At 40.2% G+C, this 13907-nt stretch overlaps 1 protein-coding gene across 1 annotated transcript in view; it reads left to right on the forward strand.

Annotated features, from left to right (window-relative positions):
• The first annotated feature begins 8749 nt into the window (after positions 1-8749).
• Positions 8750-13907, forward strand: part of LOC104067403 (sperm-associated antigen 16 protein) — a 35357-nt gene continuing 30199 nt past the window's right edge. Inside the window, exon 1 of the mRNA XM_054069929.1 lies at positions 8750-8838. Coding sequence (XP_053925904.1) covers positions 8799-8838 — 40 coding nt within the window. The 5' untranslated portion in view covers positions 8750-8798. The remainder of the gene's footprint in view (positions 8839-13907) is intronic.

A 13907-nucleotide genomic window follows, 5' to 3' on the forward strand; every position in this document is an offset into this window, starting at 1 on the left:
ATGGAAATGTCGAAAGGGATATGTATGGGCTACTCAGCCTATTTTCCTTCTCTTTCCACGCGTGGTTTCTCAGTATTGTCCAGAAATGGCCTATAAGGAGCTATGCGGGGTTTGAATCAATTCTGGCCCTGGGAGAAGGGACTGCACATTGCTGAGCTGGTATTGACCTTCCAGTACCTGAAGGGGTCCTGCAAGAAAGCTGGGGAGGGACTGTTTGCAAAGGCATGGAGTGATACGATGAGGGGCAATGGGTATAAACTGGAGAGGGGCAGAGTTAAACTAGACATAAGGAGAAATTTCTTCTCAATCAGAGTGGTGAGGCCCTGGCCCAGGTTGCCCAGAGCAGTGGTGGCTGCCCCATCCCTGGAGGTGTTCAGGGCCAGGTTGGATGGGGCTTGCGCAGCCTGATCCAGTGGGAGGTGTCCCTGCCCATGGCAGGCAGATTGGAACTGGATGATCTTTAATGTCCCTTCCAACCCAAACTATTCTATGATTCTACCATTCTATGCATAGTCAGTCATTTCTGAACAGAACTATTTCATGTGATCAACTCCCCAAAGCGCAGCAAGGCACTTTGTGGGCCTTCTCTAAGGGAAACAATGGTCAGGCAGAGTCGTGCTGACCTGTGAGGATATTTGTGTTATGTCCTAGTGAAGTACAAATACCTGTTCAGAAGTTATTACAGGTGAATTTAGCTAAGGGAATTCTGATTCTTCTCTTCTGAACCAGCTCTCTATTTTGGAGGGCCAGAAATGCATTTAGAGAGGTATTGGATAAGAAAACAAGTGGTTAATTTAAACAGATAAGTTTTGTAGTCCTTCAAAACCTGTATCATCTTACGTTCCGCTGCTGTAAACTGCTATTAAAGGTCAGGCTATGTTTTTCTATTCCTGATGAGCTGGAGAGGAGTCAGCAGCCCTCAGACTGCATGTTTTGGACAGCCAGCAGCCTCGGGACGGTAGTAGTCATAGAGGGAAGAACTGCCTCATCTAGTTAAAACACAGCCTTGGGAAGAGTGGTGTGCGGAATGGCATCCTTCTGGAGGGCTTGGGTGCCTCATCCCTGCCTTGAGGGACTGGACTGGAGGGGCAGCCCATAGACAGCAAATGTCTTCTGGACACTTGCACTGCTATCGCTCCTTTTCAGAGGGGGGAAAAAGAATGGCAGAGCCAGTTTTAAGGATTCACAGTTAGTGAAAGCCTTGAGGATTTTCCTCTTGGCTTCAGGTGCCTAGATCCCTTTAGGCCTTTCTGGATTCTCAGCTTATCTTGGGGATTTGGCTCTAAATTAGTGGGAATATCTCTGAAGTATAAAGTAGCATGAATTACAGTAAGAGCTTCTATTAAGTTAAGCTTGCATTGTGTGAGCGAGCACATTTTAAACCAGTTTGGGAATCTTCAAATGCATCACAGCATGCCAGAGATTTAGCTTTGTTTAAGGAAAGCTGAATTACCAATATTTACTCATTCTATTCTATACCAAAATGAGCAAATGGCTTCACAGCAAAAGCTGTGGCTGTGCTGTAAGCAGTAGGAAGGTAAAAGCAAAGAACTTAAACATAGCATTTTCAGACTTCAATTTTGTGGTACTTCAATATTTAAACAAAATATTAGAGAGCCCACAAAGCAAGCTCTGACATTTAAGTATAGGGTATCAATATTGTACTACAGCTTCTGTCAGAGAGATGTGGAACAGAAACCCACAAAATGTGTCATGCATATCACAGACTGCAATCAGTGTTGGATATAAAACTCTTTTTATTGAAAATATTGGATTTTTTTACGGAATTTTTGCCCAAGTCCTATATCTCCGCTAATAAAAATGAAGCAAGAAGACGGACATGAGACTGTGCAGTCTCAGTCATGTATTAATAAAGAGTGTCGTGTACACTGTCAGCTTCAGCTGAGTTAAAACAGATTGGAGGTGGATGATTTGATTCCTTATTACTTTTTCACCTCCTGTATGTGAGAAAATTATGCTGCGCTAAGAAAAGAAAAAAAAAATGCAGAGAGGAAGTTGAAATTCCCTGCTTGGTCTTGATCAATGGCTGGCTTTGAGCAGCTGGCAAAAAGCTTGGTTAAATATTCTGGCAGCATATGTTGCTTTTGGCTACAAATGACCTGTTAGTCCTTGCCCATCTTGCATTAAATTCTGTGACCTCTCTCAGACCAAGGTTTTTTTGTGGTTTCCAGGCTCTTTTCTTGGAAGAGGGATGCCTGACATCTTCTAGGCATATTTTGAAAAGATGCATGCTGAGGAAAAGGCTGAGGATTGTCAAACCTGCTAAAAACACAAGTGGAAATGGTCGAATTGCCAAGGAGGCTGATCAGAACAGTGAAAACCCAACCGAGGAGGATACAATGGGTCCAAGCAAAGAGAGCAGCAAAGAGCCGACAAATGGGTTTTGGGGCAACAAGGGTGAAAAGACATCAAGTGCTCTGCACAGACTGATTCAGGTACAGGTAACAGAGGGGAGGACTGGGTGCGGGGTAAACTTAAATTATTTTTCTTCAAGCACCCAGCAGTTTCAAGCAATTTGGTTTTGCTATATATCTTCTTTTATATATTTCGTCTGATTTTTCATCTGATTTTTGACAAAGAACGTGTTAGACATTAGGACTTAATGTGCATACATACGCGCTTGCTCTCTCAACAATGAAAAAAATCAAGTTGGGAGCCAGCTAAAATGACACTGGAGTGTGCTAATTAGTATGAGGCTCAGAATTCTGAAAGGAGTTGTATTACCTGTGTAACAATTAGTGGGTTACTTGGAAGCATGGTACAATAAACAAAAGCAATAATTCCTGCTAGCTTTCCTATTGTTTGTCCTTCCGTTTGTGCACTTTCTGACATGGTGGCATCTCAGTTCTTGCCTCTGTTGCTAAGCATGGATAGCTTATGGACAACATAGCACTGTTTTCTCAGGTCGTTCATTTTAAGGTTGTGGCTTTCATTTTTACTACTGTCACATACAGTTACAAAGCATTTTTTTTAACTTGAAGTAGGAGTGTATTGTCTGTGTTGTGGTCCAAGTTACTCAAATCTGAAAAGCATATTAACTAAACTGAAAATCAAAGAGAAGAACATATGAAATGAAAAGGCTGTAATTATCAGGAACAGATGATCATTAGTGCCTATAAGCTGCATAAATAACTTTGCGTTCATAGTACTGGAGTTTAGAGAGAACACAGGTCATTTACACTTCTAAACGAAAGAAAAATGACTGTGCCACCTCTCTCCTCTCTCTTAGCATGATTTGTTCTTCTCTGCGATGCAGAAATACTCCTGAATTTAGTACAAGGAGAGCCAAAATGTACCATCTGTCCAATGCTCCTGAGAATTTTCAAAGACAACAACAGTAGAAGATGCGTAGGCCGTCGTTCTTGGAAATGACAGCATCAGGGTGGACAGGAAAACTCTTTTATTGCACATTGCAGTGGACAGGCTAGATGATAGACATCACAATTCCAGTGTCTGCAGTGGCAAGCCTGCACTTCCCAGCCCTGTGCCCTGTAAGCCCCACTCTGTGTGATCGCATTGTACTGATATCGCTCTGCATTATTGACAAAATACTTAACCTTTCACTCCCATATTTTTCTCTAAGTGCAGTCAAACCTCTTTCAGCTTCTTTTTGCACTCATCATTGGGTTCTGAGCAGTACATTGTCTCTTTCTTTCCTGTCAAAAAGCTGTGAGAGGATGAAGCCAGACTAAGTTTTAGAAATTTATCATTTAAAAACAGCATTTGGGTTAAGTAATTATGTAGTATAACCAGTGTTCCAGGTAACGCTCAGGCTTTCAATAAATGCTTAGGATAATAAACATTAGAAGTGCTATCCATTGGGGAAAAATTACATTCTTGTTTTCATACGGTCTGAAATTCTTCTTTTCAGATTCTGTATCCGATCTAGGGTATATTAAGTAATATCTGGAAATACAATAGGAGTTTATATATTGAATGCTTTTCTACATGGTAGAGACAATGGTACTACATTTAATAATTCCACCTTAACTCTGAATGTTGTATCCCTAGCATTTTAGTAGTGCTTTTCCTATAACTTTTTGATCTGAATTTGCTGCTTTTTTTTTTTTTTTTCCCCAGGTTTTACATTATTTAAGTATTATTTGAGCGCCAGCACAGGAGTAAGGAAAGACAGGAATGCACAGCAGGAGGTAGAGTAGAGAAATTATGGATTTAAGCTCTCATGGGATTGTATTTATTGAAAATACTACTCCATCTTTTAAAGCACCCCATTTTGTTGCATTTAAACCCCAGTAAGGTTACTACGGCTCCTAAGCTTTACAAACGCGACTTTTATAAGTAAGGAGCCCTGGTATTACAGTTATTACGTTGTCCTTAACGTTGTAGTTATGCTGTATTTAGCAATCCTTAATTTAGATGAGGTTTTTGTTACAATACTGCCTTTTAGAGACTGTTTGTACTAATCAACACTTTTAACTTGCTTTCTTTATCAAAACTACCTCTGGCATACATAATGACACCAAAAATGTCCTGCTTCTCTAATTTGGAAAAGTGAATCTATTTCTATACCATGGCAGAAGTGTTGATACTTTTCAAGAAGGAAAGTTTCATTGGATAAAATGTTCACATCCTCTGGAAACTTGTATGACCCTTCCCTTAGTAACTTTTGTGGGAACTCTAAAATAAATACATGTGAAATTCATGGGTGTGTGACTTCCCACTCCCTCTTCCCCACCCTCTATGCTCTGTGTATATAATGCCAACATCTTTCCACGTAACCTTTCTTCCCCTCACTTCAGAGACTGTTGCAAGAATCCTTGATGTGATTCTTGGGTAACTGTTAGCCAAATTCTGCATGTTCCTCTGTTGTTGTACAAGCAGCTGCCAGATGGTAATGCGGAGAAAATACATTTAATGTCAGTCACCTCACTGGAAGGCAGATGGCGTAGCAGAAGTTAGAGCAGGATGTTTGCCAGCTCAGTCTGGCTTCCAGCTGTGGTCCTGTGTTCCACCATGACCATGTGGATGGTGGCCTCTTGACTGCCACCATGGTATTGCCTTCATAGCATTTCTGGCCACACTGCTCATTCAAAAAGCTAAATGGATGACGTTCCTTTGTCCTTTTCCCCCAAAATATATACTGAAGAGTAATGGGAAATGGGTGTATAAAATCAGTGGGGCAAATAATTCTTTGCTGGCTCCTTGCCTGTGCAACAAAGTGCATAACTGGAACTTTTGGAAGTCTTCCTGCAGAAGATGGGAAGTCACTGAAAGCAGCTTGTATGGGTGTTCTGTTTTTTTCTTTAACCAACTTGTCAGAATTACTGTCAGTTTGCCTGTTGAATTTCGTAGAAGGGGGTATTTTGCTCTGAAGGAGAGGATAGTCTCGCTATGCTTCAGCTGGTGGGATGAAGCTGGAAGAGTGTATGTTTTTTAGGGCTTGTGAGCCTTCCAGTTTCCCCAGTTCTCATGAGTTACCTTTTCAAATGCTGTAACTTGTCTGGCTGATCTATCTATAAGGTGTGTGGCTAAATCTTTGTTGTTTGAGAAAAGTAAACAGCCTGTCCAATGAAATGCTCACACTACGGCAGATGCTGCTTCAGTGTCTTTCTCATGAGAAGTTATGGGATACAGTAACGACATTGGTTATTGCCATTTAGGAGACGATAATAATTTATAACTCAGACTGTTATGAGGCTATAAAGCAGGGTGAAGCGGGTGTTTGGAATTCAGCTAAGCAATAACCAAATATAATGTATTTATGGTAGGTGGCTCTCAACAAGGTAGGGAGAAACAAGTTGGCTTGTTATGCCTTTTGAAAGCCAATTATTGCACTGTTGAGTCATTTATATAGTCGTGATGAAATAGCATAAACAGTCTATAAGTTGCCAACCAAACACTGTTTCCAAACAGAGCTTTAAACCTTTGGAAAAGTAAATGACCAACTAATTCTTCATTAAAAGCACATAAACTCTGTGGGTCCTTTAGGATAGTTGCGATTCTCCATATAAATAACCACTAGAACCTGTTATCTCATGTCAATATTATTCTTCATAGAAAGTACCACTGCAATCACAACATGGGACTTTCTGAAAATGCAAGCAAAAGACATCCTCGGCTAGCTGGTGTCTCCATGTGGAGCACAGATTTCACGAAGATCTGTCATTGCTAAAATTGTCCAGGAGCAGTTTCCATTGACCCTGAAAATAGTCCAACTAGGTAAAAATTTTCTCTGTGGTTTTAGTTGTATTTTATTTTGATTTAAATCTCAGTATGTTTGGATATATTTATATCTTTGCATAGCCCCTCTTATTAAATAAATGATCAAGCTGTTTATTCCCTTAATAAACTAAGATGACCAAGATCCTTTTGCCCTTCACTATTGTTTTCCCATCTTAATCTTCCCTGGAGCACTTCTCTGAGCCCCTCTTAAGCTTTCATGAGCCTTCTTCAATTGTGGATATCATACACTTCCATGTTTTAGTGCGATGGAGAAGTCTTGTGAAAAATTTGTCAGGAGAAGTTGGGCCTGAAAAGGCAGAAAAAACAGTGAAGTGGACAAGAAAGAGAAAGGTGCTCCTTAGCCTTTTGTTCAAGTAATGGCTAACAGCAAACCTCTTGTGGTATTAACTTAGAGCGTTTATCAGTCGTGCTGGCCTGTATGACATAAGTAGAGATGTGCTTTGTGATTTGTGGTGGAAATAGGAATTTCCCTAAGAGAATGAGACCTTCTGAAGCCCTCCCAGCTGCATGGTGACATCTTTTAATCCTGCGGTTTAGGAAGTACTGACTCATGGGTGTTCTGCTTTATGATGCTGCATCTGCTTGTTCTTTATGGGGTTTTTTTTTGAGATGCTCTGCTGGACTTAAGGAATGCTCTGTTGGGTTGGATATGGATGAAAGAATGGGGTTCTGGTCACACCACTTTGCTCTGAAAGGGAGGGGGGGAAAAAAACTAACCCTACAAGACTAAAAGAAAGGTATGTCAGCATTTGCCCTCCATCTATTGAACCCAGATGAGTTCAAGCCCTGACACGTATCAAACAAAACCCAGTGGTGAAGCTGAAAATAGGGAACTTATGAAGGACTACAACAGTTCTTGTTGCCCTAGCAATGTTGTAAACTTCTTGTGCCAAAAAACTATTCTTGTATTGCAGTTTTGGGACTGTGACAGTACCAAAGTACTTACTGTTTCTCAAGAAGGTGTCTACAATGGGAGAGGAATGGCAAACCTGCGTGACAATCTCTGAAAAGGAAATGCCAAAATAATAATTTCACAGGTAACAGGCCCTCTTGTACCTTAGAGTCTTGATTTTTCAGGCTACGGACTGAACTGTATAATTCAGTTTCACCCACTTCCTCTGATCTTCAGACTGTATTTCAATTGTTAGTTTTGAATTTATTTCTTCTTAAGGCTTGCAAGCAAAATTGGTGCTTCCCCTTCCAGACCAGTTATTTGTACTTCTTATTGGTTTTTTGTTTTCAGGTGCTTTGGGCATTTGTTTTCAATTGCTTCGCATGAACTGAAGCACTGATTCTGAATTCATATTGCACACAAAGCCCACGAACTCAATGGAAATTTATGACTGGGGACCTATGAGGTTATTTTAAAAGGAAAAGGAACAGAAAGTCCTTCAAGTACTTGAAATGGGCTACAAGGAAGCTGGAGCAGAACTGTTTACAAAGGCTTGTAGTGACCGGACGAGGGGCAATGGGTATAAACTGGAGAGGGGCAGATTGAGACCAGACATAAGGAGGAATTTCTTCATGATGGGAGTGGTGAGGCCCTGGCCCAGGTTGCCTAGGGAAGTTGTGGCTGCCTCATCCCTGGAGATGTTCAAGGCCAGGTTGGATGGGGCTTGGAGCTTCTTGATCCAGTGGGAGGTGTCCCTGCCCGTGACAGGGGGTTGGAACTGGACAATCTTTAAGGTCCCTTCCAACCCAAACTATTCTATGATTCTATTCTAAAATTTTTCTGTTGAATCCACCATTTTTCAAGCTCCCAAGTGTTATAGTATGGTAAACTTCTTTACTGGAAACTTTCTCAGGCACTGGAGTGAGCTGCCCAGTGAGGTGGTGGAGTCCCCATCCCTGGAGGGGTTTAGAAGCAATGAAGAGGTGCTCAAGGATGTAGTTTAGTAGTGGACAAGTAGAGTTGGACTTGATCTCAAAGGTCTTTTCCAACCAAATTATTCTATGCCTCATAAAAACATCCCTTTTACTGTAATATCCTTAACGGTAGAAAATAGTGGGGTTTTTTGGTGTTTTTTTTTTTCTTTTTTGGGTGAATTATCTTGGCTTTGAAGCTCAGTCCCACAGGGCTGAGTTCAGGTGGGTCAGCAAACACTCGTTTCAGCTACAAAAGTCAGAGAATGGAATGGTTTGGGTTGGAAGGGACCTTCAAGATGGGTTAAATAAGTTCCCTTTGACGAGATTGGAGGGGTTTTTCCCCTCCCCTTTTCCTGTTGCTTTCCTTCCGTTTAGGGAAACGCGATGTATCCTGGTCAGAAAGGGCACAGAGGGCAGCAGGAAGGTCCCTGTGGAGGTCACAGCTCTGGAAATCTCATCCTCGGTAGAAAAAAACAAACAGAAAGACTCCCTTGTGTTGTGGGGCTTCTCCTCGCTGGGAAAATGCTTTGCAAAGCTTCGCCTCGCCTTGGGGCCTCGCCGAGGGGAAGGAAACCGCGTGGGGAAGGCAGAGAAGCGTGAGTGGCTCCGAATTAAAGGATATGGAGTGAAATGAGGGGGGAGGGAAGGAGGGAGGAGAGGGAGCCTCGAGCGGCGCTGCCCCGGACAACCGCCAGGACGCGGCGGCCATGGAGGAGGAGGAGGCGCGGGGCTCCTTCTGCCTGCAGAGTATCCTTATTTCTATCCCAGGAGAGCTCGCCTTCTGGGTTTTAAGGGGGAGATTGTGCAGGCTGAGCTTGGCCCCTCAGCTCCCCAGCCCTTCCTCGGGCAGCCGCGGCCCCGCGTGTGGCAGAGGAGCTGAGCGGGGGGGGAGCATCAAACCCACCCCCGTGAGGGGGTTGGAGGCTAAAAAGGGCTCATCTCGGGGTTTTTTTAACCTGTAGAGGGTGTAGGGTTTGTTTCCGTTGCTTTTAGTCCCCGAGGGAGCTTAATTTGATGGAAAAAGTAGTTACTATTGCAAAAAAAGGGAGTATGGTTTGATCCGAAAAGTAGTTGAGATGGGGGGAAAAGGGGCTGTAGTTTGGTGTAAAAGTGAGTTGCTATTGGAAAAAGGAGGGGTGTAATTTGGTAGAAAAAGTAGTTGATATTAGAAAAAAAAAGGAGTAGAATTTGATAGAAAAGGTAGTTGGTATTAGGAAAAAAGGGGGCGGTGTTTTGATGTGAAAAGTAGTTGCTATTGGAGAAAGGGGGATATAGGTTCAAAAAGTAGTTGCTATTGGAAGAAGGCTATAGCTTGATATAAAAGTGAGTTGGTATTAGAAGGAGGGGTATAATTTAACACAAAAAGTAGTTGATATTAGAAAAAAAGTATAATTTGATACAAAAGGCAGTTGGTATTACAAAAAAAGGGGGTGATGTTTTTATATGAAAAGTAGTTTCGTTTGGAAAAAGGGGGATATAGGTTCAAAAAGTTGTTGCTCTTGGAAAAAGAGGCTATAGTTTGTTATAGAAAGTAATTGCTATTGGAAAAAGGGGGATATGGTTTGATATATTAAGTAGTTGCTATTGGAAAAAGGGACTATAGTTTGGTATAAAAATAGCAAACTTTTTTGATAGAAAAAGTAGTTGATGTTAGGGGGAAAAAAAGGAGTATAATTTGATACAGAAGGCAGTTGGTATTAGGGAAAAAGGGGGCGATGTTTTGATATGAAAAGAAGTTGCTGTTGGAAAAAGGGGGATATAGGTTCAAAAAGTAGTTGCTATTGGAAAAAGGCTATAGTTAGATATAGAAAGTAATTGCTATTGGAAAAAGGGGGATGTGGTTTGATACATGAAGTAGTTGCTATTGGAAAAAGGGACTATGGTATAAAAATGAGTTGCTATTGGAAAAAAGAGGGGTATAATTTGATAGAAAAAGTAGTTGATATTAGAAAAAAAAGGGGTATAACCTGATACAAAAGGCAGTTGGTATTAGGAAAAAAGGGGGCGATGTTTTGATATGAAAATTAGTTGCTCTTGGAGAAAGGGGGATATAGTTTCAAAAAGTTGTTGCTCTTGGAAAAAGAGGCTGTAGTTTGATATAGAAAGTAGTTGCTATTGGAAAAAGGGGGATGTGGTTTGATACATAAAGTAGTTGCTATTGGAAAAAGGGACTATGGTATAAAAATAGCAAACTTTTTTGATAGAAAAAGGAGTTGATGTTAGGGAAAAAAGGAGTATAATTTGATACAGAAGGTAGTTGGTATTAGGAAAAAAGGGGGCGATGTTTTGATATGAAAAGTAGTTGCTGTTGGAAAAAGGGGCTATGGCTTGATACGTAAAAGTAGTTGTGATTGGAAAAAGGGGCTGTAGTTTGGTATAAAAATGAGTTGCTATTAGAAGAAGGGGAGGCATAATTTGATACAAAAAGTAGTTGATATTAGAAAAAAAGGGGTATAATTTGATACAAAAGGCAGTTGGTATTACAAAAAAAGGGGGTGATGTTTTGATATCAAAAGTAGTTGCTATTGGAAAAAGGGGGATATAGTTTCAAAAAGTTGTTGCTCTTGGAAAAAGCGGCTATAGTTTGTTATAGAAAGTAATTGCTATTGGAAAAAGGGGGATGTGGTTTGATACATAAAGTAGTTGCTATTGGAAAAAGGGACTATAGTTTGGTATAAAAATACCAAACTTTTTTTTGATAGAAAAAGTAGTTGATATTAGGGGAAAAAAAAAGGAGTATAATTTGATACAAAAGGTAGTTGGTATTAGGAAAAAAGGGGGCGATGTTTTGATATGAAAAGAAGTTGCTGTTGGAAAAAGGGGGATATGGTTTGGTATGAAAAGTAGTTATGATTGGAAAAAGGGGCTGTAGCTTGGTGTAAAAATGAGTTGCTATTAGAAGAAGGGGAGGTATAATTTGATACAAAAAGTAGTTGATATTAGAAAAAAAGGAGTATAATTTGATACAAAAGGCAGTTGGTCTTAGAAAAAAGAGGGTGATGTTTTGATATGAAAAGTAGTTGCTTTTGGGAAAGGGAGATATAGTTTCAAAAAGTAGTTGCTATTGGAAAAAGAGGCTATAGTTTGTTATAGAAAGTAATCGCTATTAGAAGAAGGAGGATATGTTAGATACAAAAATGAGTTGCTATTGAAAAAATATAATCTGATAGAAAAAGAAGTTACTATTGGAAAAAGGGGGATATGGTTTGATTTACAAAGTAGTTACTATTGGAAAAAGGGGGGATATAGTTTCAAAAAGTAGCTGCTATTGGAAAAAGGCTATAGTTTGATATAGAAAGTAATTGCTATTGGAAAAAGAAGGATATGGTTAGATATAAAAAGTAGTTGCTATTAGAAAAAAAGGAATATAATTTGATACAAAAAGTAGTTACTATTGGAAAAGGGGGGATATGGTTTGATATAAAAAGTAGTTGCTGTTGGAAAAAGGCTATAGTTTGATATAGAAAAGCGTTGTTATTGGAAAAAGGGGGATATAGTTTCAAAAATTAGTTGCTATCAAAGAAAGGGAGGATATGTTTTGATAGAAAAAGTAGTTGCTATTGGAAAAAGGGGCTGTAGTTTGGTACAAAAATGGGTTGCTACTGGAAAAAGGGACATATAATTTGATACAAAAAATAGTTAATGCTACAAAAAGTGGAATAGTTTGAAGCTAAAGTAAAGTTCATCCAAGTAACTATTTTCTGAAAGTTGGACAGAATGCCCCACTGATAGTGTGGTTTTTTAATAGCATGTTTTTTTTTCAAGCGGTGTTTTTCCAGACACTGTTATGTCTGTTAAGTCTGATCTGTGTCGAACAGGTGTGTCTTCTTCTGTCATCCCCTCTGTTTGCAGCCTTTCCCCATCTCTAATGCTAAGTCAGGCAGAGCTGGAGCCACCTCCAAATTAGTGAGTGCTTTGACTGCTGTGGACTTCATAATGGCATTAAAATTAATCCTTAAAGTCATAGAATAGGCATAAAATTTCGGGGAGAATTTATACATGTGCTTATAAGTGGAAGTACCTTCTGTCCCCAGCTCTTATCTTGCTATACATGGTTGATGGAGTTCATTCCCACGTGTTACTCAGGTCTGATAATGGGTGCTTGCTTTCTAGAACTCCAAAATAAGGATTAGAGCTTATTTGCTGGTGTTTTCTGTATCAAAATCGGGGGAGTTTCATCCCCTCCTGCTGATGGGGCAGCCCAAGGAGGGCTTAAAATCCTGAAAAGCAAGACTCTTCTTGTCATTTGTGCCGGTGGGTGATAAGTAAATGCGAAATACCTGTGGAGAGGTGATAAAACTTAGCAGTAAGGCTCCCAGTCTCTGTGACCGTGTATTTTTCCCCAGTAGCTGTGTAGATGTCCATGGTTTTCTTCAGTACTGTGTGTGACCAAGTTGTAAAGATTGGGGTACAAAAACCTAGGTGTAATTCTATTTGCTGTGGCTTTTAGCAGAGAAAAAAGAAATCAGTTAGAGTTCTTTTCATCGTCAATTTGTTACAAATTGTTAGCAGATTAGAGCTTCAAAATGTCTTAATTTTTGGTCAGAGGACACAAATTTCAGTGCTGTCATGAGGTCAGGCTATGCCTGCCTTCTTTTATTGCTATGAGTTGCCAAATCAATGTCTTGAGCTTTGTTTTTGGAGGCTAAATCATGGAATGGTGGAAGTGTTTAGTATGGAAGGGAGCTTAAAGCCTCCACCCAACCCCATAGAATCACAGAATGGTTTGGTTTGGAAGGGACCTCAAAGCCCATCCAGTTCCACCCCTGCCATGGGCAGGGACACCTCCCACTGGATCAGGTTGCTCAAAGCCCCATCCAACCTGGCCTTGAAGTAATCAGAGCTTAAGTGTTAGGCTGTATGAGTACCTTAGTTATTCCAGCCTTGCTAGGATCAAGATGTTACCCAATATAAAAGTGATTAAACAAAAGCTGAAGACTGCCTTTTAGTAAGCTTGTGTCTCGGTTTCTACCTTATTGAAACTGCACGGCTTTTATCCCTGTGCTGTGCTCAAAGCACTGCATCAGTGTAGATGTTCAAATAATCAACACTGTTTGCAAAGACACAGTAGCTTTAAAATCAGATTCCTCTCTTTAACTATGCACCTGGCTGTCATTCTTGGAAACAAAGAATAGGAAAAAAATAAATAAATCACAATTTAAAATAATATTTTAGCCTGTGCACAGGGTTTGCAGTGGTTATTTATTTTAGGTCATTATTTTAGGTCATTATTTTAGGTCATTATTTTAGGTCATTATTTTAGGTCATTATTTTAGGCCTTAGAGGGTCACAAGGATGGTTAGGTCAGTAGAAATGTCAGGAAAAACAGTGTTTGAAAGTGGTGTATTTATCCAGAGTTTACTGCAGTGATGTTTCTATCTGCACTGAAAGATTTGATAATCGCAGAGCGAAGTAGTTGAGATGGAGAGGGGAAGGATCATACAAAAGGTAGGTTTAGGAAAAATGTAGTCTCTGATCAAATCACTAAACATGGTGCGAAGAATCATTTGGCATGGTATTTCACTTAAAATGAACTTTTATTTAAGTGTTTTTAGTTAATACGTGCTGTGCTGTCAAGTAATGAAGGCTTAGGGGTTTTGGGGAAGTATGCAGTTAAGTTTGTGCGTACAGTTATTACATGTACTTGGAAACTGCCTCCTGCTTCATGCAGACAATGTTGTAACCATGTGTTCATGTACTGTAAACATGACTACACTTATAAAAGTCTTATTCTTTAAAGAAGGGATGTGTGGTCAGCTACTCACTGCTAGGAGTCCTTAATCTAGGTAAAAATAGAGGCTTTTTAGGACGGTACC

This window comes from Cuculus canorus, chromosome 6, assembly GCF_017976375.1.
Source record: "Cuculus canorus isolate bCucCan1 chromosome 6, bCucCan1.pri, whole genome shotgun sequence".
Lineage (NCBI taxonomy): Eukaryota > Metazoa > Chordata > Aves > Cuculiformes > Cuculidae > Cuculus > Cuculus canorus.